At 44.4% G+C, this 25,189-nt stretch overlaps 1 protein-coding gene across 1 annotated transcript in view; it reads right to left on the bottom strand.

Annotated features, from left to right (window-relative positions):
• LOC138288170 (guanylyl cyclase-activating protein 1-like) overlaps nt 1-9,243 on the bottom strand; it is a 172,239-nt gene extending 162,996 nt beyond the window's left edge. Inside the window, exon 1 of the mRNA XM_069229488.1 lies at nt 8,930-9,243. Within this exon, the coding sequence (XP_069085589.1) occupies nt 8,930-9,127 (198 nt within the window). The 5' untranslated portion in view covers nt 9,128-9,243. The remainder of the gene's footprint in view (nt 1-8,929) is intronic.
• Between the last annotated feature and the right edge of the window lie 15,946 nt (nt 9,244-25,189).

Raw genomic sequence — 25,189 nt, 5'->3', positions numbered from 1 at the left:
CCCTACTCCTTTGAAGTGATCTACAGCACGGGGACGAACAACCCTGCAGACTACTTGTCCAGGCACCCATCAGTGTCAAAAGGCCAGGAGCAAGTGAACTATAATGAAGGGGCTGAGGACTTTGTGAGGATGATAGTCCGCTAAGCATGCCCTACAGCTCTATTGATACCAGAGATACAGGAAGCGACGTTGGCTGATGAGAGCCTCGGAAAAGCAAAAGAGGTGCTTTCCAGGAAACACTGGAAACACTTCCCTGATGGAGCCAAGGTGCTGATGTGTACAGAGCAAGAAACGAGGAACCAGCTATGGCAAGTATGAAACAAACTGAGCACCAGCGAAGAGGGCCTGCTTCTCAGAGCCCGGCAGATTGTGGTGCAACAAAGCCTGTGGACCAGAGCAGTTGACCTGGCACACCAAGGACACCAGCGTGTAGTTAAAACAAAGGCCAGGCTGAAGGACAAAGTGTGGTTCCCTGAGATGGACTGCCTGGAGGAAAAGGTGTGCAACTGTCACTTCTGTGCAATCACCAGTTGGGACTCATTCCTGACCCCGCAATTACAGAAGAACAGAGTCTGAAGCCATGGTCAAAGGTGAGCATGGACTGCTAATTGACTCACACTCAAAGTTCCCAATGGTGGAAGGGGTGCAATGAAGGTCAACCCTGGTTTGGAGAAGGCGTTTGTACTGGTCTGCCTGTCAGATGAGAAGAAGACAGACAATGCCCCCCCTAATTTCAGGGGCAGGAATTCCAAGAGTATGTCATCTCTCTGGTGATCTGACACAGCAAAGTGACACTGCAGTGGCCCCAAGCAAACAGGGATGTTGAATAGTTCATGCAGACTTTGAACGGGGCCCTCAGAATAGGGGTCAAGCAAGGGGTAGATGGAGAATGCTGCCTTTTTCGATTTCGACGGGCCTACAGGCATACCCTGCATAGTACTACCAGCTGTGCACCAAAAGATCTCCTGTTCAGAAGATCATTGAGAGAAGTTATCCTGACTGGCCCTTAATGGCAGCCAGCTGTCCTGAACGTCCAAGCTATGCAAGAGTAGAGAAGAGCCACAAACACTCGAATGAGTCTGGCCAGAGGTCCTGTTGCCCCGTGTCTCCAAGTGGTTGATCATGTTATCATGAAGGACTGTCACCCAGGATGGAAGTTCCAGACCCCATTTGCGGACGAGACCTGGCAAGTGACAAAGATTTGCGGGACTATGGTCACCGTCCACAGAGGACACCGCACCGCTGTTAGAAACTTATCATGGTTCAAACAAGTGAGCAAGTCTATCAGCACAGTCCGATGGAGAAGCTGTAGAAAGTAAAGTTGCCATCTGGGAGAGATCGTACATGCACAGTCCACCATGGCAGGGTGCGCCAGTGAAACCCCAAGGCACCAACGCCTCTCCTTGTGGCCAGAGTTTGTCATTGTCATCGGCGGAAACACAAGCTTCCGTCCCGACCAGAGCAGACACGTATTTATCCCAGTTCCAACCAGCAGTAGTGACGGAAGGGCCAGAAGTCAGAGGTATGATCTTCGTCCCAACCCGGCACCCAGTCAGCAACTGAGAGACTATGCCTGTCCGGTAAGGCTAGCCGGGTAGCATAGACCATATCAGTAAAAGTTGGAAGGGATGTAGAGTGCAACCTGGTCTCCACTATAGATTGTTTCCCCGTACACCATGAAGGGCCAGGCTCAGCCCCGCAGGTATAAATAAATGGGCTAGTGGTAGCTCGTGGCCACTGCTGAAATGGCAGTGAGTGTGTGTCTGCTATCGATAAGTACCTGCGCCATAGGCCTAGCATCATGTTCACCAGGCCACGAACAGGACAGCCTCTGGTAATAGAAAGAGCTCCCAGGTAACTGGTGTTACACGGACTCTCTGCTATCTATCTGACATAAAATTTTCAATGAGCCTTCATTGGGTGACTCGACTTAGTACCGAAAGCAATTTACATATTAACCTTCTAGTGTCTGTGAGTCTGCCCGCTGTGTGCTGGTGAAGGACAGACACAGTGTCAGCATTCCCATGTGTCTAGACAGAGAACTCTCATATTAGGGTGACCAGGCGTCCCAGTTTTTCACTAGCTGTCCCGGCAGTTTTCGGAAAATGTACCTCCTATCCCAGTTTTTAGAGAGGGTCGACTGAAAAGACTCAAATGTTTCGTTGTTAGACATGAGGTTCCTGGTTGGCTAGGGTAGGCACCACAGCCAGGCAGGGACCACCACTCTAGTTAGGGCGAGGGAGTTACACACCCAAGATAACCCCTGCTAAGACCAAAAACAACAGGTATCAGTAATACCCTGCAACACAAGCAGTTGTCAGAACATCACACAGGTTACTAGTACTGTGCGAAAGCAAGCAGTGGTCAGGTACACACATAGGTTACTAGTATTCTGCAACATAAGCAGTAGTCAGGTCATCATTATTACCAAAAATGCATGTCATAATAAGCACACCCTTCCCCTGCATAGGAGTCAGACCCTGAAAGTATGTACGTCACTCCAATATGGCAAGTACAACATGTAACAGAAGTCAGGTAATAATAAAGAAATGCAGCATAACAAGGAGGAAAGAAGTACAATGGTGAGATACAGTTTCTGCAAGGATCACCAAGAACACCTACTACTCGAATGCTGCAGCGTGTCTGCGCTGCTTTCAGGGGGTATACGGTAAATGGATAGCCACCACAAAGTACAGAGCCTCCTGCGCTCTTTCTACCCGAGGGGTGGCAAACGACAACACACCCTGTCCAGTACGGGAGCTCCTGTGCTCCTATTGTGACCAATGCAGTGCTTTCAAAAAAGGGAGGTGACCTCACTGCTCTCACGGGGCCACGTAGGGCATGTGACCCTCAGCAGAACGGGCCTCTGTTGAGGCTTCCCCCAATCCTGTGAGGGATATAATGAGAACCACGCCCGGCTCCCATGTCCATCCCATGGGCCTTCGCTGGCCAGAGGGGAATGCAAACGCAGTTCTCCTGGTGCCTGGGGGCAGGGGCGTTGGGGAAGAAGGAAGAAAGCTAGTTCCTTCTCTGTATGTGGGGAGACCTCTCCGATCTCCTCAAGTGCATTGCTCCACAAGGGGCAGCCTGCAAATTCTTGGCACGGCTGCCACCTGATCCTAGCAGCTCCTTGGGAGGCTGCCCCCTCCATTGGCGTCATGGTTGCCTCCCAAGGCAGCATGGCAGCTCCCCCTTCTTGGGCGACGAGCTCAGAGTGCGGCTCGGGCTGCGGTGATGATTCCACATAGGAAGGAGGGCCCGTCTGTGCCCTGGGTGCACTATCAAGAGCGTGCTTGCCCACGCGATGTACATGGATCCTCGGGACCTCTTCGACATGGGGGTGGGGGAGGCATACACAGGGTGACACGGGACTTCCTCACACCCAAACTGGCAAGGATTACAGTAAAAGTGATCCTCGTGCGCTGTAAAGAAAGAGAATGGAGCGCTCTTCATGCTCCGTAATGAACCAGAATGGAGCACTCCTTACACTCCCAGTGCCAACAGGAACTAAGCGTTCTTCACGTGCTGACTGTAGGAAATGGGGGAAAAGGGGAGGGGCACACTACCCAGCCCCCTGGAGAACAGCTGGGGCACAGTGCGTGAAACAGCAGCAGGCCAGCTCATTAGGGTCCCGGCAGTCAAGTAGCAGTTGGTGATCTAGCAGGTCACCGGTCAGCCCATCAGCTGGTCATTCCTAATGGCGGTTCCTTTTAGCAGCATAACAGGTTCCTCTGGCATGTCTAGGCAGTGTCCATCAGTGTCTCAACTGAGAAAGAGTTAGGGAACAGGCTGGCAGCATGGCAAAAAGCAGAAAAGCAATCCAGATGACTCCTTTGTGCCACCAGTAGATACCAGGCAGCAGGGCAACAAAAGAAGAGCAGTCCAGATGAGTCTTTTGTGCAGTCCAATGTCCCTCTGGCAGAGGTTCGGTCCCAGTTTCAAAAGTTGTAGGAAAATGGCTCCCCACTTTTTGCCTGATATTGATGCTGACTTGACTAAGAAGTGTGCTAGGACCCTGCTAACCAGGCCCCAGCACCAGTGTTCTTTCACTAAAAATGTACCATTGTTTCCACAGTTGACACACCTCTGGCACCCAGATAAGTTCCTTGTAAAAGGTACCAGTGGTACCAAGAGCCCTGAGACCAGGGAAGGTCCCTAAGGGCTGCAGCATGTGTTGTGCCACCCCAAGGGACCCCTCCCCTAACACATGCACACTGCCAGTGCAGATTGTATGTGTGGGTGAGGGGAAAAAGGCAAAGTCGACATGGCATCCCCCTCAGGGTGCCTTGCTCACAACCCACTACCTGTGGCATAGGTAGGTCACCCCTCTAGCAGGCCTTACAGCCCTAAGGCAGGGTGCATTATACCACAGGTGAGGGCATAGCTGCATGAGCAATATGCCCCTACAGTGTCTAAGTCCATTCTTAGACATTGTAAGTGCAGGGTAGCCATATTAAGTATATGGTCTGGGAGTTTGCCAAAACGAACTCCACAGTTCCATAATGGCTACACTGAATATTGGGAAGTTTGATATCAAACTTCTCAGAATAATAAACCCACACTAATGCCAGTGCTGGATTTATTACAAAATGCACACCCGAGGGCATCTTAGAGATGCCCCCTGTATTTTACCCAATCCTTCAGTGCAGGACTGACTGGTCTGTGCCAGCCTGCCACTGAGACGAGTTTCTGACCCCAGGGGGTGAGAGCCTTTGTGCTCTCTGAGGCCAGAAACAAAGCCTGCATTGGGTGGAGGTGCTTCAACCTTCCCCCTGTAGGAACTGTAACACCTAGCAGTGAGCCTCAAAGGCTCAGGCTTCGTGTTACAATGCCCCAGGGCACTCCAGCTAGTGGAGATGCCCGCCCCCAGACACAGCCCCCACTTTTGGCGGCAAGTCCGGAGGAGATAATGAGAAAAACAAGGAGGAGTCACCCTCCAGCCAGGACAGCCCCTAAGGAGTCCTGAACAGAGGTGACCCCTGCCTTAGGAAATCCTCCATCTTGTTTTGGAGGATTCCCCCTAATAGGATTAGGGATGTGCAGCCCGCCCCACAGGGAGGAGGCACAAAAAGGGTGTAGTCACCCTGAAGGACAGTAGCCATTGGCTACTGCCCCCCAGACCTAAACACACCCCTAAATTGAGTATTTAGGGGCAACCCTGAACCCAGGAAATCAGATTTCTACACCTGAAGAAAGAAGGACTGCAGACCTGAAAGCCCCGCAGAGACGACGGAGACAACAACTGACTTGGCCCCAGCCCTACCGGCCTGTCTGCAGACTCAAAGAACCTGCACAGCGACGCATCCAACGGGACCCGCAACCTCTGAGGAGTCAGAAGACTGACCTGCACCTAAAGGACCAAGAACCTCCTGAGGACAGCGGCTCTGTCCAGAAACAACAGCAAAGAAAGCAACTTTAAAGAGACTCCAACTTCCCGCCAGAAGCGTGTGTCTTCACACTGTGCACCCGACGCCCCCGGCTTGAGTTCAGGACAACCAAAACCACAGAGAGAATTCCCAGGTGACTCCAACGACGTGGACACCCTGAGTTGACCTTCCTGCACCCCCCCAGCGACGTCTGAAGAGAGGATCTAGAAGCACCCCCTGACCGCGACTACCTGGTAACAAAGGAACCCAAATCTGGACCAAGTACTGCACCTGCAGTCCCCAGGACCGGGAGGAACCACCTACCAGTGCAGGAGTGACCAGCAGGCGGCCCTCATCCAAGCCCAGTCAGTGGCTGGTCCAGGAAACCCCTCTTTGCCTGTCTGCATGGCCAGAGAGACATCCGAGCCCCTCCATTGTTTTCAACGACAAACCTGACACCTACTTTGCACACTGCACCCGGCTGCCTCTGTGCCGCTGAGGGTGTATTTTGTGTGCCTGTGTGTGTCCCCCCTAGTGCTCTACAAAAACCCCCTGGTCTGCTCCCTGAGGATTCAGGTACTTACCTGCTAGTAGATTGGAACCGGAGCACACCTGTTCTCCATGGGCGCCTATGTTGTTTGGGCCCTCCTTTGACCTCTGCACCTGACGGGCCCTGTTTTGCTGGTGCTGAGGGTTTGGGGTTGCCTTGAACCCCCAACTGTGGGCTGCCTATGCCCAGGAGACTGAACTTGTAAGTGCTTTATTTACCTGAGAAACTAACTAATACTTACCTCCCCCAGGAACTGTTGATTTTTGCTCTGTGTCCACTTTTAAAATAGCTTATTGCCATTTTAACCAAAACTGTGTGTACTACTGTTTCAAATCAATGTTCTATACTTACCTGTGTGAAGTACCTTACAATTTATGTACTTACCTAAATTCTGAATCTTGTGGTTCTAAAATAAATTAAGAAAGAATATTTTTCTGTATAAAAAATCTATTGGCCTGGAGTTAGGTCTCTGAGTGTGTGTTCCCATTTATTGCCTGTGTGTGTACAACAAATGCTTAACACTACCCTCTGATAAGCCTACTGCTTGACCACACTACCACAAAATAGTGCATTAGTATGATCTAGTTTTGCCACCATCAATCTCTAAGGGGAACCCTTGGACTCTGTGCACACTATCTCTCACTTTGAGATAGTATATACAGAGTCAACTTCCTACAAAAGTGCTCTGTCCATCAGGAACAAGAGTCCTGTACTTATACTCAAAAATGCCTTTGTTCAGGGGTTAACTTCAAAGCAGTCCTTTCGAGTCAAGCACAACACCCTTTCAACCCAGCCCTGTCTCTAAACATCAGTAGGGGGTAGTCAGTCCATTATGTGAGGGCAGGACACAGCCTATTAACATGTAAGGTGTGAATGACCCTACTTCTCCCCAGCCCAGGAAGACTATCAGTATGCAGATGCCTTTGCTGTCACACCCAGCCCCTCCTGTGTGATGACTGTCTGGAAAGTATGCACCAAGTGGCTGACACTCTACCCCAGACGTTGATTGGAGTCAGGCTGCAAAAGCACCAGAGTTATAAGCACAGAGAAATTCCCACTTGCTAAAAAAGTGGCATCTCTACAATGGTAATAAAGAAACCACCTTCACTGGTAAGCAGCATTTCTCACTACCATTCCAACCATACCAGACATGCCTAAGCCAACCCTCATAGATCAGGAAATATCACTTAGCTATATGAAAGGGCATTCCCAGTGCACTCGTATGAGGCAGGCAGCACTAACAGCAGTGAGAAACCAAATAGGCTGTTTGTCACTACTAGGACAGGCCACACAACAGCCGCATATCCTACCTCTTACCCACACAGCATCCTGCCCATAGGGCTAGCTAGGGCCTACCTTAGGGCTGACCTATATGTAGTAACAGAAGAGTTCCAGGCCTGGCGATTAAATTTAGATTCAAGGTCCCTGTGGCAGTAAAATGCTCTTGCAGGCCCTGCAGTGGCAGGCCTGAGACAGGTTTGCAAGGATACTTCTGAGTGGCACAAAATGCGATGCAGTCCTACTAGGAGCATTTAATTTATAGGCCCTGGGTATAAGGAATACCACTGCACAAGAGAATTACAGGCAAATTAAATAAATCAATCAGGTGTAAACCAATTATATCAAATTTAGAGAGGGCACATGCACTTTATCACTGATCAGCAGTGATAAAGTGCCGAGCGTTACAGAGCCAACAAAAAAAGAGTCAGAAAAATAGGAGTAAGGGCCAGGTCCAACATGCGTTTTGTATATTTTCCAAAGCAGGGATATTTATCAGGTCTTATAAGAAAGCAATTTAATTAATAGGCATGATACTGGCTTTAAAAATTGCATTTTATTTATTTTTAGTGCCTCCTCTGTAATCCTGTGCTGGTCAGCGCCACCATTCTATGCACTCTGTTGATGTAAAATTGTAGCCCTTCTATTTTTGTACAATGTCTGTGTGTTTGGTTTTAAAAATCTGGTCACCCTATCTCACGTATGTGGGCCTGGGTATGGCACGCCCCTTCACCCGAGACCTGGAAGGTCCAGAAATCTGCCAGTTGTGCATTATAACCCCCATGAACATATCCTGCTCGCTGCTGCGTGTCTAGCACTGATCGTACACGTGTTGTTTCTTAAGCCTGCCTCCTCACTGTTCCTTTAGCAAACACCTCAAGACAGTGAGTTCAGGACAGAGTGCCAGATTACCAGCTCGACCCGTTAATCCCACAAGCCTAATTGGAAGGACGCTGTTTCTCTCTGTTCCTTCCCTTTTCTTTTTAAAGCACTGTCTGCCATACACTTAATCCGGCGCAGCAGGACGCGGTACACGCGGAGCACATCACCGGCAACAATGAACAAAGTCGCGACATTGGAGAGTGAAGGGCGCCCTACAGCCCTAACGGGGCAGGGCGTGGCCCACCCTCCAGGGCCCACAGTCAGCCTAAGGCATAAACTAATTACAGGAGTCCAGGGCCCCGCGCATCTTTATGCAGGGGCGTCCCATCGTTTTGCATTACACCACCAGTACAGTCCGGGGAACTCTTTCGGCAACCTGGGAATGGCTGCCGAGTCAAGGAGGCGGATCCCTACAGACACAGTGACAGAGAGACTGAAATACGAGGAAGTATCGGATGCCCTCTAAAGACGTAGTTTGCTTCTGCTTCCGCCGTCCAACTTCGCCAGTGTTCGAGATAAACGCTTCTATTCGCTCAAAAACGATTACTTTAAAACATTTTTTTTGCATAACGGTGTCTAACCCAAACCACCCCTAGAGTGGGCGAGGAACACACAACATTCAGACAGTGAAGTGGGGCTAAAGCTCCGTGACATGTAGAGCAAGGGCGTAACTGTGCCCTGTCTGCTGCCACCATCGAACAACACTACACTAACCATTCTGGGACTTGCTACTTTCCCCATTCTAAGCAAGGGCCTATATATCCCTACATGGTGAGCACTGTTGGCACAAATTCACATTCATGACATGAGGGGAAGAGCACAGGTGGGTTTTCCAAAATGCATCAAGCCTTACCTTGTTCATGTCAAAGGTCCGGAACATCTGTTCTATGTAGCTGTTGGCTTCTCCACTGAGCCCCCGGAGCCCAAAAAATTGCTTGAATTCATGGAGGGTCAGCTGCCCCGAGGGACACTCTGTCATGAATTTCTTGTACCAATGGTGGATCTCCACCGCCTGCAGGTCGTCCACCGTGGAGCTGCTGGTGCTTCCCATGGTGCCGGTGATTGCCCAGGAGCTGTCCAAAAGGTCCACGTCCTCTGGCAGTCACCTCCCTGATACCTGCCTCCCAACTTTCCAAACCAGCATAAAAGCCACAGGAGCCTTTAAGCAACGGAGAAAAGTTCCCAGGAGCCACCCAGCGGCTAATCTGTTCAGATGCTGATCAGAGGGGATTAAGGTGGTATAAACCTTGAGCAGAGGACAGAGGTGAAGGTTAATCTGTGGGAGCTGCTACTCCAGTATCTGAACGCAGGGAGGAGGGTTCCAACGCATACTGTCAACAACACATTCCCCACACAAGGACACACTTCCAGGGGATGCACTGCATGAGCTTTTCTTTCCAGGATTTCTAGTACTGTGAATAGCCAGGAATGCAGAAGAAAGGTTTCCACTCACCCAGCTTCATATTAGGGAGCTGAGTTTGTTTGACATTTAGGGTGGTTCAATTCTAAACAAGGAGTCTTGCAGCCCAACATCTGGAATGATCATTCATGCACCTTAACCAACGCTATTCCTTTCCCAGGAGATGGACCATCTAATTTAGGTGCATAAAGCTCTTTCCAAATAAAAGTACCCCTAATTTGAGATACAAAGAACCCATTCCGAAAGATTGAATCAACTAACCATTGTTAATGGCATATATAATACGAAATGTATCCCATATGTGCTATAACAAGAATCTGGTCATTGAAGAATTATTCTCTAATTGAGGCTAATAAAGGCTCTTTCTCGAGAGATAGTTCTTCTAACCTGCATAAATAAACTTCCTATCCCGAAAGACTGATATCTTAACTGTGGTTGTACAATTACTTTCCTAAGAGAATGATCACTGGCCTTTGGCAGAGTGTCAATCTTCTAGAATATAAACTAACTTCACTCAAATCTAGACATTCTTCCTAGGGAGACACATCGAACTCTCAGATGATTTTAGCTACTAATAATTAGTGTCAGGCTATGTAGGAAAGTAATGTAAACCAATGTTTCTATTTTGTAAACTTTCTTTAGATTCTTTATTGCCTCACTGAGTGTCACATTTGCTTTTATATTGCTGCATGCATTCTCTGTTAAAACAATACTCTGGTCAGGTGTCTTCTGTGATATCTTACCCAGGGAAAGTATGAGGGTAACTCATTCCAATGGAAAGTATGAGGGTAACTCATTCCAAGACCCTCTCTTGTAGGGCTGATTTGCTATATCATCAGTCCATTCTCAGATAAAGCATTGAGAAGGATTCATGAAACACCTGTTCATTTTCACAGCTCCCAACATTTCAGCTCGGGTATTTGCGATTTGCCAGAAAAATGTATCAACAATGGCCGATAAAAGAGCTGTATGGGAGCAAAATGTTTCTTGTGCATGGGCTCCCAGCCAGTTACAGTGTAAAAAGATGCATAATCAGAGACACTACCAAGTGCCAGCAAGGCGCATTTACCTAAACCTTCTAGGAGTAGTCTTTAGCAGGTGGTGTCATGTGACAAGTTATATGAGAACATTTCCCCTGCAGATCTACTTAGAGATTGGGGAGTGAAATAAGGCAAACCTGGCACCTGCTGTGTTCTGCATGACTTTCCCCAGCGCTTGTCCAGCCTTCGACTAATTTCAGTCTAACACGAAGTCCCCAAATCTATTACAAGACCATATTTTAGCATGTTCTGTGGATGCATCTGAGTTTTCTCACCCCACCTCATAAAGGGACTTTAGGTAGTATGGAAAAGAACACTGAACCATGTGTGCATGTCACCAGGGGGACCTGCCACAGACACCTTAGTGGTCATTTCCACTAAGGGCTCATTTACTATTTTGACTCTGACGACTGGCAAATGAGTGGTGGGTGGCTGCAGTAAAAAAAAATACTTTAAAAAAAAGTAAAAGAAAAGTTACTCAGTACTCGCTCCATCCCTCTTCTTCTCCTCCTCACGTCACATTCAGGGCCCCAGCTAACTCACTTAACCAATCCTGGCGCTGTTTCCATGCTGTTAACTAGCATGGGAGAAGTGCAAGGATTGGAAGGAGCAGCCTCTCTCGGCGCTCCGAGGACACTGGAGCCCTATGCTTTCTCTCCACTCAGCTGTCCTTACACACCTGGGTTTAGATGTTAAAAGTGCAGATGTTAGGCTGGCCATCGCAAGACGGCCAGCCAAAGTGACATGTGCACTTTTAAATTAGTTCACAGGCAACCCACCACTGCTGCCACTCAGCAGGCCCCTCCTTGCCTGGCAGTCGGTTCAGGACGAGTTGACGAAAAATAAAATGTTTTTTGTTTCTGGGGCATTTCCAGGGGCATTTTAGCAGAGCGACGCTCCGCTGCTCTAATGGAGGAGCCGCCCCTAGACACAGCACTCACCCTACACATACAGGCACACAGCTCACCCTGCACTCAAACAAGCACACCACTCATCCTTCACTCACACAGGCACATCACTCCCCCTGCACTCATCGAAGCGCAGCACTCACCCTGCACTCAAACAAACACAACACTCACCCTGCACTCATACATAATGAAAACAGAAAGACGTAAAGCACATACAACACAACAGCACAAATGTGAAATCATTGAGTCCAGTTGAAAACCTTTACAGAAACACTGTTTCTGGAGACCAGAACTTTTGCAAACTTAAACATTTTCAGAATGTTAACATTGCCACTGAGAAATTTCACCTAACTATAGAATTAACTTTATCCTTTTTTGTTTTCAGTGAATTGCTAAGGCTTTTGAATAATATATATACATATATATATATACATATATATATTTTTTAAATACATAGACAGTAACTACCCCAACAATGTTTTCACTGAGAATGTTCAGCTTCTTAGTTTTTGTAACTCACATATACAGAAATATTCCTAACATAGTTTGCATAGTCTTTGCATGTATCCTTAGATAAACATCAAATTCACATTTCAATAAGACACTGATTGCTTTTTCATATGCTGTTAAGGATGTGTTTTCACTATGTATATCTATATCTAAGGTGTGTTTGCTCTTGTGGAAGGCTCGCAAAATTGCAGAGGTATGCATTTTGTTCTAATCTGTTGTACAGAGTTCTTTATCATCTGGTCAGTTATTAATAAATGCTAATCTTTAATAATAAAGTCAGTACAGTATGTATAATGTATTAATTATTTGGATTACAAATTCACGTCTCTCGCAAGGCGATCGTAGAAGTCAAACACACAGTCCCCTGGGTGGACCACGAGGGGGGGCTGTACTTCCTGTTTGGCTCTTGTGATTTGCTTGCAAGATCATACATTTGGAATTAAGTTCATAACACTTTATTTTTGCAGTTCAGAAGAAATTAAGACATGAGAAGTGTTGTTTGAAGTAGAAAATCATTTGATGTATTGTTGCATATGAGATAATAAGAAAGTTCTTTATTTTTTACGATCTCGCAGGCCTCTCGTAAGACACCCGGGAAAGGAAAGACAACCCAAGGAAGGACTGTTATTGATTCATATGGTTGTCTTTATTTAGCAAAGAAAAATTTCTTCCTTCCTGAATCATTTGCCTATTGGGTTTTTCTGTGATTATCCTTTTTGGTTACCTCTCTGACTTTGCTGATTTCCTGTGATTAGAATGTCATCATCTGATTTAGATGAGAACCTTACTCCTGTTCCTGCTGTCATCCACCTCAGCAAGTCCATGGTCTGACAATTTTGTCACTTGAGGCCTTGTATATCATTTGTAAGATATGCAAAAAAAAGAGTTCAGTGGGGGTAGCTGGAACAAGTAGTATTGCATGAGTACCACTGGGATGTGGTGACATTTGAGAGCTAGGCACCTTGAATGCCTTGCTTGGGCTGAGTTAGCTTGTGCTGTAGAGCTTGAAAACTCATCAGGGGCGTCCACATCTTTTGAATCTGGTGGCGGTGTCCCTGCCTGGGTACTCACCGCTCAACCTGATTACCCTACATATTTGATCAAAGGCCTTTTTTGCTGCTTATGTAAGGAGATAATTGTTTTCTTCTGAGACAAGCAGAAGTGCATGTGACAGGTGTGTCCATTATTATAAATGCCCATCTTTCTGTCAACATTCACAAAGGAGAATGGGTCCTTTGGGGGCTCACTCATATTTGCTAATGGGTTGCCACTACATGTTTCTAGCATGTAAAGTATTAATGTTTTGTGACCAGATTTCAGTTTCACAATTAATACCAGGGGTGTGGAATTTAATAAAATATTTACTTGTCCGTGGGACAGATTGCTTCTTAACTCTACTTGTCCTGTACTGTAATCTACTTGTCCCTTTGGTGCCATGTACTGCGACAAATTATGGCAGCCATCTCATTATGTAAGAGCTCCGATGATAGCCTCTCTGATTATGCCAGGGCTACTACTATAGTAGGGCCTAAATACTTCCAGTTTCAATCCCTACTATAGCAATATCCTTATTTTGCGACCTTTCACAGATCTACATACTGGGTCTGGAGGAAGAAGTAAGCAATAGTTCCAGGGCTGGAAGGCCTGCAAACCTACTAACGTGCATGATTAAGGATTTTCAGCAGCTCTTCTCTAATCTTTTCCCATACCTACAAAGGTTGGAAATTTACTCCTGACAAGGTCAGAAGTAGAAGTTCTTCCAGGGTTGGAAAAAAGTGGCTGGAGGGAATGTGAACTTGTAACGCCCAATAGATTTTCACATGAGCAAATCTACACACGCATATTTGCTTGTGCTAAAATACTGTTCACTAATATTTCCTGTTCTATTTCTGTAAGTTCTTGTGAATTCACGAAAGCCCCTTATTCAAAGATATAAACCATGGGTGAACCTTTGTGACTTTCATTAAGAATTGGGTCCCTAATTAGGTCTGTCATTAACCAAAACATTTTGGGCCTCATTACAACCCTGGCGGCCGCCGACCTGTAGGGTTAAAGTGGCGCTCATACCGCCAACAGGCTGGCGGTACCAATCGCCATATTATGACTGCGGCGGTAGCGCCGCGGTCACACCGCCGGGACCAGCAGTTTACTGCCATGGATGTCCCAGTGGTCAGAATCCGCTAGGGCAGCGCTGCCCTTGGAATTTTGACTCCCCTCACCACCAGCCTTTCCATGGCGGTAGATACCGCCATGGAAAGGCTGGCAGTAAGGGGAGTCGTGGGGCCCCTGGGGGCCCCTGCACTGCCCATTCACTTGGCATGGGCAGTGCAGGGGCCCCTAGACACAGCCCCGTCGCGATTTTTACTGTCTGCCTGGCAGACAGTGAAAAGTGCGATGGGTGCTGCTGCACCCACCGCACCACCACATTGCCACTGGCTCCACTAGGAGCCGGCTGCAATGTTACAGCCGACATCCCCGCTGGGCCGGCGGGCGGAAACTCTGTCCAAATGCATGGCGCATGTGTGGCCGACTGGCGGTTCAGCGTTGGCGGTTGGCCTCATCCAAACGCCAAGGTTGAAATGAGGGCCTTTGTTTTTATTAGACTTCTATTTCTCTCTCTATCTGTTGGTTGGTTTTACTGTGAGTGACTGCATTCTTCTCTTCCACAAGGAGCATATTGGCACAGAAAGTAGTTTTGTTCAGTGCCAGGAACTACTATCGCAATCAGTGGCGTAATGAAACTAGAGGGGGTCCCCCTGCAAAGAATGTGGTGGGGGGCCCCCCTCCAGACTCACTCAGGGCAGGTGCTGTGCTAAGGGGGCTCCCTGCACCGGAGGGGCTGTGGGGCCTTTGTTACGCCATATGCTTTTTGAGATAACATTTTTTTTTTTGCTTTTTGCCAGTGTTCGTTATAGTGGTGAGGGATTGGCAGCTCCCACAACAATAAACGGTTACAAAAGCCATGTCAAAACAAGCCACTCATTGATGAAACCAAAAGACTCACAACAAATGTCGGATTGGTTGGCTTTGCCAGTGGTTGTTTATTTTCATGCTTCCCATAATCTTGTTGAAAGTGGTTACACTGATTTTACATTAGTAATATTTTTTGGGAAATACTAGCAGGCATCAATACATTTTACTAAATGACGCTTCAAAGAAATAGCACCTAAAATTTCATAGTAGCGAAATGTTTTTCCTGATTATTTTATTTTGAAAGCAAAGAACCATCACTCTTGCTTACAAGCTTCTGCAAACATTTGCATCTACTCAGAGGCCATTCTTGGGGCATTCTACTTAACCTCATATTGTTAAACCTTTCAAACAAGTGTGTCCACTTTTTTTTTTACTGGAACTACATTCAATAGTGCAGTGTGACCCTAAAACTTTTATTTACAGCACTCACCCTAATAGTGAAGACTTTTTTATTAATGAACCATAAATATAAGTTCAAACAGCATTTACATATGAACACACATATTACCTCAACTGCAGACAGTTTCCTTCTCTTTAAACGGGTAGCCAAAGGGTTTGTGCTGCAGGGGGTTGGGCCTATTTGTCCCAAGGACAAAATAAACATGAAAACCTGTTGCCCTTGACCCAAACAATATGTCCAGGCGTCGAGCTATAGGAATTCCACATCCCTGTATACATATATTCTGATTTGGTATGTGAAAGGACTGTCCTAAACGTACCCCTTCCAAAGACCGAATTAATTGTTCACAAACCCAAATTACAATTTGGTAATGTGTAACAGAATAACAATTTAGGTTTCACATATGACAAAAAGCTTTTTTTGTGGTTGCAAACAGCCTGATTCTGCAGATCAAACCTTTTGCGATAGCAAAAACGCTTCATATATCTTGCCCCTAGAAGCCAAAGGTTCTATCTCTTCTAAGCAAACATTCCTAAAGGCTCTAACAGCTAATCCATTATGCTCGGAGTGTAAAGGTTGCCAAACCCATCAGAAAGTCATTGCTCAAGAAATTTAGAACATTTACCAGTTCTATGGGAACTACAGAGAAACCTTTCACCCCACAACACTAATCAAATGATCTCCAGTGCAGAGAGTATGACCGTAATACCCTCTGGATCACTGAAATGGGGGGATTGCATACAACAGGCCCTGAGACCATTTGAAAGACATTGCATCCAATCTTCATGCTTCCTGGCAAGACATAATCGTGCAGAAGTAAGGCAGAAGGGTATTTTTCCTTAAGGCAGACTGGCCTATTCTCTGTGATCGAAACCTCTCTTGCAACCACTAGAATACTCTCTGAGTCAAATATAGAGAAGTCTTTGGGGAAAAGCCCTGTTCAAGTGATCTGCATCCCAGTTGTCCTTTCCTGGAAGATACACTGGTCTTAATTGACAGCTGATTGCACTCTGTTCATGTACAAGTCTCCTGTGCCAACATAATCAGTGTCTGTACTCGACAACCTCCCTGACGGTTTAAGTAGCTCATAACCACCCTCTTGTCAGTCCTGATTTGAATGTGTAAGTTCCTGCTGTGTAGAGCCAAAGAAATCAAAGACAGTTGGACTGGTTTAGGCTCTCTCCAAATATAAGAATTCTCTGCCTCCTGCGCTGAACATCTGCCCTGGAAGAGCAATCTCCCAGTGTGGCACCCCACTCCAGCCTGCTGGCATCTGTTGTCACTATTTTCACTGGAGGAGTTTGCAAAAGAAACATCCTAGCAAGGCTTTCTTCCATTAACCACAAGCACAGAATGTCCTGAATCTGAATCTGAGACTCTAGCAGTGTAAAATCTGCAATCTGACCTGTCAAAATAAACCTTTTTGACAGGTCATAAACTTCCTTTTAAATAGTCATAAGTCACCCCTATAGCACATAAGGCAAGTTGCATAGTATTTAAAAGTGGGTAGAAGATTTAAAGCACAAGGTTATTCGAATAAGGTAATCAAGAGGGCACAGTTTCTAGCTAAACATTTGGTAAGGACTGACACCTTGAAAACCAAGGATCATGGTAATGCTGAATCACACTGTAATAAGGTTCGTTTTACAACAGACTATAATGATGCCTCTCTGATCTTAAGAACATTTATGATGAAACACTGGAATATATTGTTGCAAGATGAATCATTGAAAGATGTAGTATCAGAAAGAATACTCACATCGTACCGGAAGGGTAGGACTCTAAAGAATACCTTGAGTCCCAGTTTTACTTCTACTTTCTAAAAGGATACCTGGTTATCTTCCCGGAGTATAGGTTTTTTCAAATGTGGTGGTTGTGGTGTATGTCGTTGGGCATGCCATAAGATCAAGGAATTTACTACTGGTAGGAGAACTTTTACAATTAATTCGACTATTGATTGTAATACCACACATGTTGTATACATTATACGTTGTAAATGTTCTCGAATATATGTGGGGAGTACCATACGCCCACTTAAGGCTAGAATTGGGGAACATGTCAGAGTGCTTAAAAACTATGATGTAAGATATCCAATTGTAGCACATATTGTAACTTGTGATGCACAATCAGTTCACAAAAGTTTTGAATTTTTTGGAATTTAACATATACCTAGAAATCCGAGGGGAGGTAGTAGGGAATTATCTTTACGCAAAAAAGAGGCACTATGGATCATGAGACTGAGGGCTGTGGAATCAGGTCTCAACTCTGACAGGGAATTGGAATTCTTCTTGGGAGATTGAAAAATGTACAAATTGTATTTTGATGTATGATATTTATTTTAGACTCTGTTAATATGTTTTAGTCCTTATTTTCAGCGATGTTCACTTGGATGACTTAGAAATGTTTTGAACCACTGGAGCTATCAACTAAAATTCTCAAACACTAAGGGGGTTATTCTAACTTTGGAGGAGTGTTAATCCGTCCCAAAAGTGACGGTAAAGTGACGGATATACCACCAGCCGTATTACGAGTTCCATAGGATATAATGGACTCGTAAAACGGCTGGTGGTAAATCCGTCACTTTTCCGTCACTTTTGGGACGGATTAACACCTCCTCCAAAGTTAGAATAACCCCCTAAGTATTTAACTACAACATGTTTGCGACATTTTATTTGGGGTATTTGTTTCAAATTTGTCAATGGTGATGTTTGCGTACTGAGATGTTGGACGTGCGACATATAGAATATTTTGAAGCAATTTTAGATGTTGTCGTTCTAAGTTTGGTGACAACTACAGAATAGGTTGATACTTCTTTCTTTTCCTTTCATGGCCATATAATTAGTTTGATATAGTGGATTGTAATTATCTTTGTGGTACATTATCTAAAGTGGATGTGTAGTTGTTTAACGATGGGCATTGGTGGTGGTCATTTGGACATAAATATATTTTTTTGGGGCGATTTTTGAACATCTATTTCTTTGGAGTGCTAATGTCTACCAGGAGTTTACTTTATTTGTGAACACCATATTGTAATGAGACAGATTTATTTTAATATTGTGGGTCGTTTTCAGACGTTATCCATGATCTCCAAAGGTAATAAATTTCGTGTTTTACCTTGTTGGAGTTTGGACGTTAGTCCTTTTTTAGTGTTGACGGCACTAGGATTTTTTGATATGGTGTTTGTCCCACAGTTTACAAAGAAATTTGTCCTTTGTTTATGATTTTGGACGGCAGTCCTTTTTCTGTGTTGTTGGCAATAACGGCCTTTTATTTGACTTCCGGGTTAATAGAACGCGAGGAGCGTACTCGCATCGTCGGCGTCTGAATAGAGGGAGGCGTTTTCTTTCAATACGAGGGTGAGTGTCTGAGGCTATACGCTGTATACAGCAGTTTTCTTGGATTTACTTTAGATCAAGACTTGTTTTAGTAAATTTTGGGTGAATAAGGGATTTGCATTACACAATATTTGTCTTTTCGTTTTGAATTGTAGTTCGTGGACATAAAACGGGTTACGAATTTCGATGGGATGCATAGTTGGCCTTTTGGATCACTGAATATGAGGTATTTGGAAGGTTATTTGTTTTTTATTTTTCGAACAGTGATATGGTGTAATGTTGATTGGTTGTACATTTTGCATATTGGCTAAGTAATTCAGTTATCTTTACTTTTAATTTTGTGATTTCCTTTGACAGCTGGACCTTGGTACTCTTGATTATTTTGGGATAGCAACGTTAAATATATGGATAAGTGCTCGTTGTTGTATGAAGGTACTGTTATAAGTTATTAGTATCTAAATGGAGTCAGTATGACTAAATTCACTGGTTTGGGGTGATTTTATGTCTGTGGGCGATATCATATTCGTTGGTCACTATTCTTTACTTTCCACCACCTTTTTGGATATTTTGCTTAAGTGGCATATTTTTGTGGGATACAATTAGGGGTACTCTTTCCTTTTTTTTTGTTTTTTGTTTTTTGTTTTGATTGGAGTCTAAATTTGGGTCCGAAACATGCGGTATCTCTTTCCTCTCACCACCCTTTTTTCGGGTGTTTTTGAAAAATTTGGGTTTTAAATTTGGGATTTTTGTTGCACAGTACTCAAGTGTGATGTTTGAGCATTTTGGTTCTTAACTCTAATAATTTGTTTACAATTTTTAGCCCGGAAGAAGTCGTTTGGGATGAGACAATTTCCCATGACGAAACACGTGTTGGCTTGTTTGTTCCATGGATGAAGCATTAAGATATTGGATGACTTGATTCAATATAAGATTTGTTTGGACCGGACATTAAGGAACTGTATTCAATTGTTCCTGGACTGTTTTTTCCACAATATTACTCATTGGAGTCAGTACTTATCTGGATTTGTGATTTTATTACTATTGTGGGGTGCCTCATTTTGATTTATACAGGTTGTTGGGTTTATGTTTAAACCCATGAGGGATGGGTGTTTTCCCTTGTGAGGATGCCTCGTAGTTTAATGAATTTTGGCTGATGTGTATCCAGAGAGCCATTTTTCCCTCATTGTACACCCTATTAGTTGGATTAGTATTTAAAAGTTGGACATGTTGAAATGTATAACATTTCCTTACAGTGACTAGCACGCAAAAGCTATTTTTCACTGTGGCAGATCTGACTGTATCTTAAGAAATGGGACTAACTAGAGAAATAATTAGGCAAATATTTCTAATAATTATTTAAAATGTAATTCATTGCTGAAGTTGGATTTTAATACATATTAAGGAAAAGTAACTGTTAGAAAGTTACCTTTTCCCTGCTTGAAGTTCAAGGAGGCTAATTTAGAGTTGTTCTCCAACTTCTCCCAGCTGGTTATTAGCATCTGAATACATGCGAATGAGGTGTGCCATTCCACCCTGGAGCTACACAGTGTGATTGCCAGGTTGGCCAGAATGGGGAGGACTCCTTTGAGTTAGCAGAATCGTAGGGGCTATGAACATCTTTTTTTGACATTAGAGTGGCAAATCATGCTGGAGTGGCAAATCCTGCTTGACCGATCTGCTAGGTTTACATATAACACTTGGGGCTCTTTTCAAAGGATGAAAACAGGATGCAAAGACAATTTTTGAGTCTCTACTCTCTGGTTGCAGGAAAACCCTTGTCTCTCTGTGTTTATTGTGGGTACATTGGCTGTCCCTCACTGGCTTTTAGTGTTAGATGTGGGAGGACACCAGGATTACCATATAGTACACTCCCCACACACGCCCAGCCTTCATATCCCAAGTTTAGAGTAGCCAAAGATTTTTGCCATCGTGAAAATGCCCTGGGAAATCTTACTTCATTGTTTAGGGCATGCTTAGGAGTCATCCCCATCTAATAGCTCATCAAAGGCATAAATGTTGCATATCTAGGCACCCACTTCAAAACACTTCCTGTGCCTGTGGAAGATCAGAAGAGGATTGGACCTCCTGCCTGTGACTAGATGAGAAGCACTGACGGACTTGTCCTGTTCCCTCTTGTACCCAGGACAAAGAAGAGGACTCCAAGGGACATAAGGCTGACCGCCATTTCAAGCTTTTGGTGCAACAAGCTGCAAGATGCCATTTCTTGGGTGTTAACCAGTGGCTTCTGGACCTGCACTGGACCCTGCTGTTGGCCTCTGCTTGAAACCCTGTGTGCCTATCCTGAGGTCCTGGTAGGCTTTTGAAGTGTACTGTGGTGAATTGGACTTAAAGACTAAGGGCCTGATTTAGATCTTGATGGGAGTTCTGTCGTCCCACCATGGTGGCGGTGTCAAGTACCATATCAAGCTGACAGAATTCCGACTGCCATATTTAGATGTATGGCTGCTTTACCGCTGTCCGCATCGACAGAGTGTATTCATAGCGTACGCAGTTTCATGCTGCCAACACAGCAGATTTCTATGCTGGCTAACAGTACTCCATCTCCAGGATAGCAGGATTGGCCGAGCATATTTAAATTTCCCTATTGTGCTGCCTTTGTTTTTGCGGTGGCTCCCTGACAGCAGAGATCTGTTGCGGAACTTGCTCAACATTGCACCATGTCTGTGGCTAATGGAGGGATGCTAGCAGTACACACCTGATGTCTATTATCTAAATGGGGACACCTGAATACCACACTATATATTAGACTCAAGTTCAGGCCATGATCCTTCATTCTACTGCACAACATCGTTTTGCTGCTGAACTAGCCACACACAGAAGTCAGGTTATTTTATTTTTTTGTCTCTCTGTTAAGTTTTCAGGTGTTTATTTTTTTCCTTAACTTATGAGTCCTTCATTACATTACATTTTTTGTTACTCATAATGGCAGGGAGAAGAAATCCCCATTTTACAGAGGGAGAACTATCAGTCATGGTCAATGAAATCATTAGAGTAGAGCCACAATTGTTTGGGGCTCAAGTACAAAATACCACCAGATGTAAGAAAAGGGAACTGTGGTCCAGAATAGTTGACAGAGTGAATGCTGTAGCAAACAATCTAGAATTAGGAAGAGGTAGAATGACCTGCGGGGGAGAGTGCATCTATTATACCATGAAGGTATGGTGCTTTTAAGTCTTTTTTCACCTTTTAACATATTTCACATATGTCATAATTTAGTAAATGTTTGTATTTCTTCACTGCATATATATTTACTAGGAATGTTGAGCTTACAATTTTCCAAGTGTTGGCAATGTCAAATTGAAAGGTCTACAAATACCATGATTCCTTGTTTTTGTATCTGGAAAATATGTTTTCAATGTGATTATGCTCTTTCTCTCTTCTTTTTTAAATATGAACATATGTCAAAATGTTAGGCATTTCTCAAACCCCATTTTATGCAGTGAATACAAATTTGATTATTTTATCAAGTTTTGTATGTTCTCACTTTCTTGTCATTTTATTGAAGTGATGTTTTGGGTTGTATGTGTTGTATATTTTAGGCACACTTCATAAGTAATATTTTTCTTTTCACGGCATCTCTTCACATGCTTTTTTTGGAAATTGGTATGTGTGTAACATATGTTATTTGGGTAATTAACAAAAGGGCACTGAAAGGTCTAATCATTCAATTACTTATGTTTTTTTAAATTAGGTTGTCTCATTTGTAGCTCAAAACACATTTGATGTATAATACAGACTTATACAATTTGTTTTCTTGTCATTCATATTTGGTCCTACTCCCAGAGTATGTGGAGAACCCTCTACCACTGAGGATAAATCCACTCCAGACCAGGATCAAGCCTTCAGTGAGTACTCTACTCCTGCAAGTCTGAATGATGAGGAGCTGGCTGAGCCATCTGGTCTGTCTGGGCAGACAGCCCTAGTGAGTTAAGCTCGACCCACACCTACACCTCTTACCCCAACCGTTCCAACACCTCAGCCAATGGATACCTCCTCTTCCTGTGTCCAAAGGAACATCACTCCAGTCTTGTGTACTCCAGTCTTGGCTGCTGTTGAGCTAACACCACCACCACCTCTAGTTCAGCCATGACCCATTGGGGTGGGGCACACTGGCGCAAGGGCACAAGGTAGTGGCCATAGGATTCGTGAGACGGAATCTGTGGGCTAGCAAAGTGAGGCAAGGGGTTCACTGTCACCCAGGGCACCATTGACCAAGTCTTGGGAGCTATCAATCAGTCCCAAAACACAATGGGCCAGGTCCTGACAGAATTCCAGAAAGCGAAGCAGTTGCAGAGGGAGCACAATGTAGAAATGCAGAATATTAGCGCTAATTTGAGCTCCCTGACTGGGGTGCTGTTTGACAATTACCACCATATGTGCAGGGCCTTCCCAGCAACAGTTACCCCTTTCTATGGCCATACAATATCTAGGCCCACTACACCTGTCTCAGCCACAGAATGGGAGGCCCTGCCACAAGAGGAAACACCTGCAACCACCTCAGGCCCTGCAACTGTGGATGCCCCCATACAGGGTAGTGGTTGTATAGTTCCTTGGGAGGGGGGGAATCTGCGGGCCAGCAAAGTGAGACACTTGGTTCACTTTCACCTAGGCCACCATTGACCAAGTCTTGGGAGCTATCAATCAGTCCCAAGAAATGATGGGCCAGGTCCTGACAGAGTTCCAGGTCGTGAAGCAGTTGCAGAGGGAGCACAGTGTAGAAATGCAGAATATTAACTCTAACATGAGCTCCCTGACTGGGGTGCTGTTTGACATTTTCCACCATATGTGTAGAACATTCCCAGACACTTCTGCCCCTTTCTGGCCCCACTCTACACCTGCCTCAGTCATAGAAAGAGAGGCCCTGCCACAAGAAGAAACACCTGCAACCACCTCAGAACCTGCAACTGTGGATGGAGGAGGGGACATTCATCCGGACCACCAGGAGAGGAGGGCAAGACCTACACCACCAGCAAGAGATGCATAACCTAATTTCCTCCAGTGTGTGAATACCTTTCACTCTGTGGACTATTCGCTGGACAAATTTACCTTTTTGATGCTAGTGGTATTTTATACATTTGAGTTCAAACAATTTTGCATCTACAATATTAGTTTCATTCTCCACGATTGACTGTTTTCTTTCGCTTTTTCCTTGGTTTCTTGGTTTACATCCTGTTTTAGTTTATCTGTGTTTGTAAAATAAATTCCAATAACACAACATCAAAGACTGTTGTATTTCTTGTTGTATTTACTTTTTGTTTTTAATTTCTTCTTTCCATCAATATTTTAAAAATGCAAATGATCCAAAAATATTTTGGCCGAAAAAGTTACATTTCCCAAAAAAATTAAAATATAACAAACACAACAAATCTTAATGTATGAATTTCACACTTATGTAATAAAGAATAATTTGTCAGTTCTTTTACAAAAATACAACCCATGCATAACCCAAATAGTTTGTACCATCTTTATTTTTACTGTTCTAGACCTTGACACCATGGAGGAACAGGATATAATCCTACAAATTAGAAACAATAAGCAAACTATTATTGATGCATGTCAGCTGGAGCCAGACACCGTGTTTCACAATAATAATCCCACATCTGGTACACCAATTGTCAAAATCTTGGCAGTACTACATTTTGTGGTCACAGGATCATTCCAGTACACTGTGGCAGGATCTGGTGGCATGTCACAAGCAACTTAAAGTGGTGTGCTACAAAAAGTTACTTCTACAATGATGAGACACATCAACAGCTTTATACACTTAACCCAAAATGAGGATTTTACAAATGTGAAGGGAGGTAAGTATGCTAAGGGTTGGTCGACTTACACATGTGGTTAGAGTAAGTTAAGAAGCAAGTATTGCTTTGGTGACAACATTCAGCAGGAAACAAGTCCAATGCAATCTCCAAAACTTCTATTCATTCACTGTGCAAATTGTCTTTGTACAACCCATGTATATCAAAAGTGTGTTTGTCTTTCACAGGATCAACCCATTTTTCCTTAGTACTTTGTAACAGCAGTATATAACTGCAAATGTCACAACTTTGAAATGTCCAAATGAAGATAACATGGTGAATGATACTAAAACAGAATGACAAGAAAAAAATAATGATTTTCCATGACAAAACAGACACATTACAAAAGGTAAATTATGAGGTCACATTTACTTAGAACAATCAAAGTTAAACAATGAAAATGAACACTGTAGTCAATGTGTCAAAACTTTGAACAACAAACAGCTTTGCCCTGAAATTTTCCGAACTACACATTCTTAAAAATTTCCATTACAGACTGATATGCTCATTATATCACAAGTTGTTTGTACATTGAAAGTAACATTATTTAAAGATATAATTACACTCATCTGAAGAAGTGGTCAATGACATCTTGGCGTCAGTTTCTTCTTCTTCACCACTGTCACCTTCACTGGGCATTTCAGCATCTTCACCTGGTGGCTCATCATGCTCTCCATCCTCTGCAATATGCGGAATATTCTGTTGCAG

Source organism: Pleurodeles waltl, chromosome 4_1 (genome assembly GCF_031143425.1).
Source record: "Pleurodeles waltl isolate 20211129_DDA chromosome 4_1, aPleWal1.hap1.20221129, whole genome shotgun sequence".
Lineage (NCBI taxonomy): Eukaryota > Metazoa > Chordata > Amphibia > Caudata > Salamandridae > Pleurodeles > Pleurodeles waltl.
Note: the sequence above shows the minus strand (reverse complement) of the source record. Positions and strands in the feature narration are given on the sequence as shown.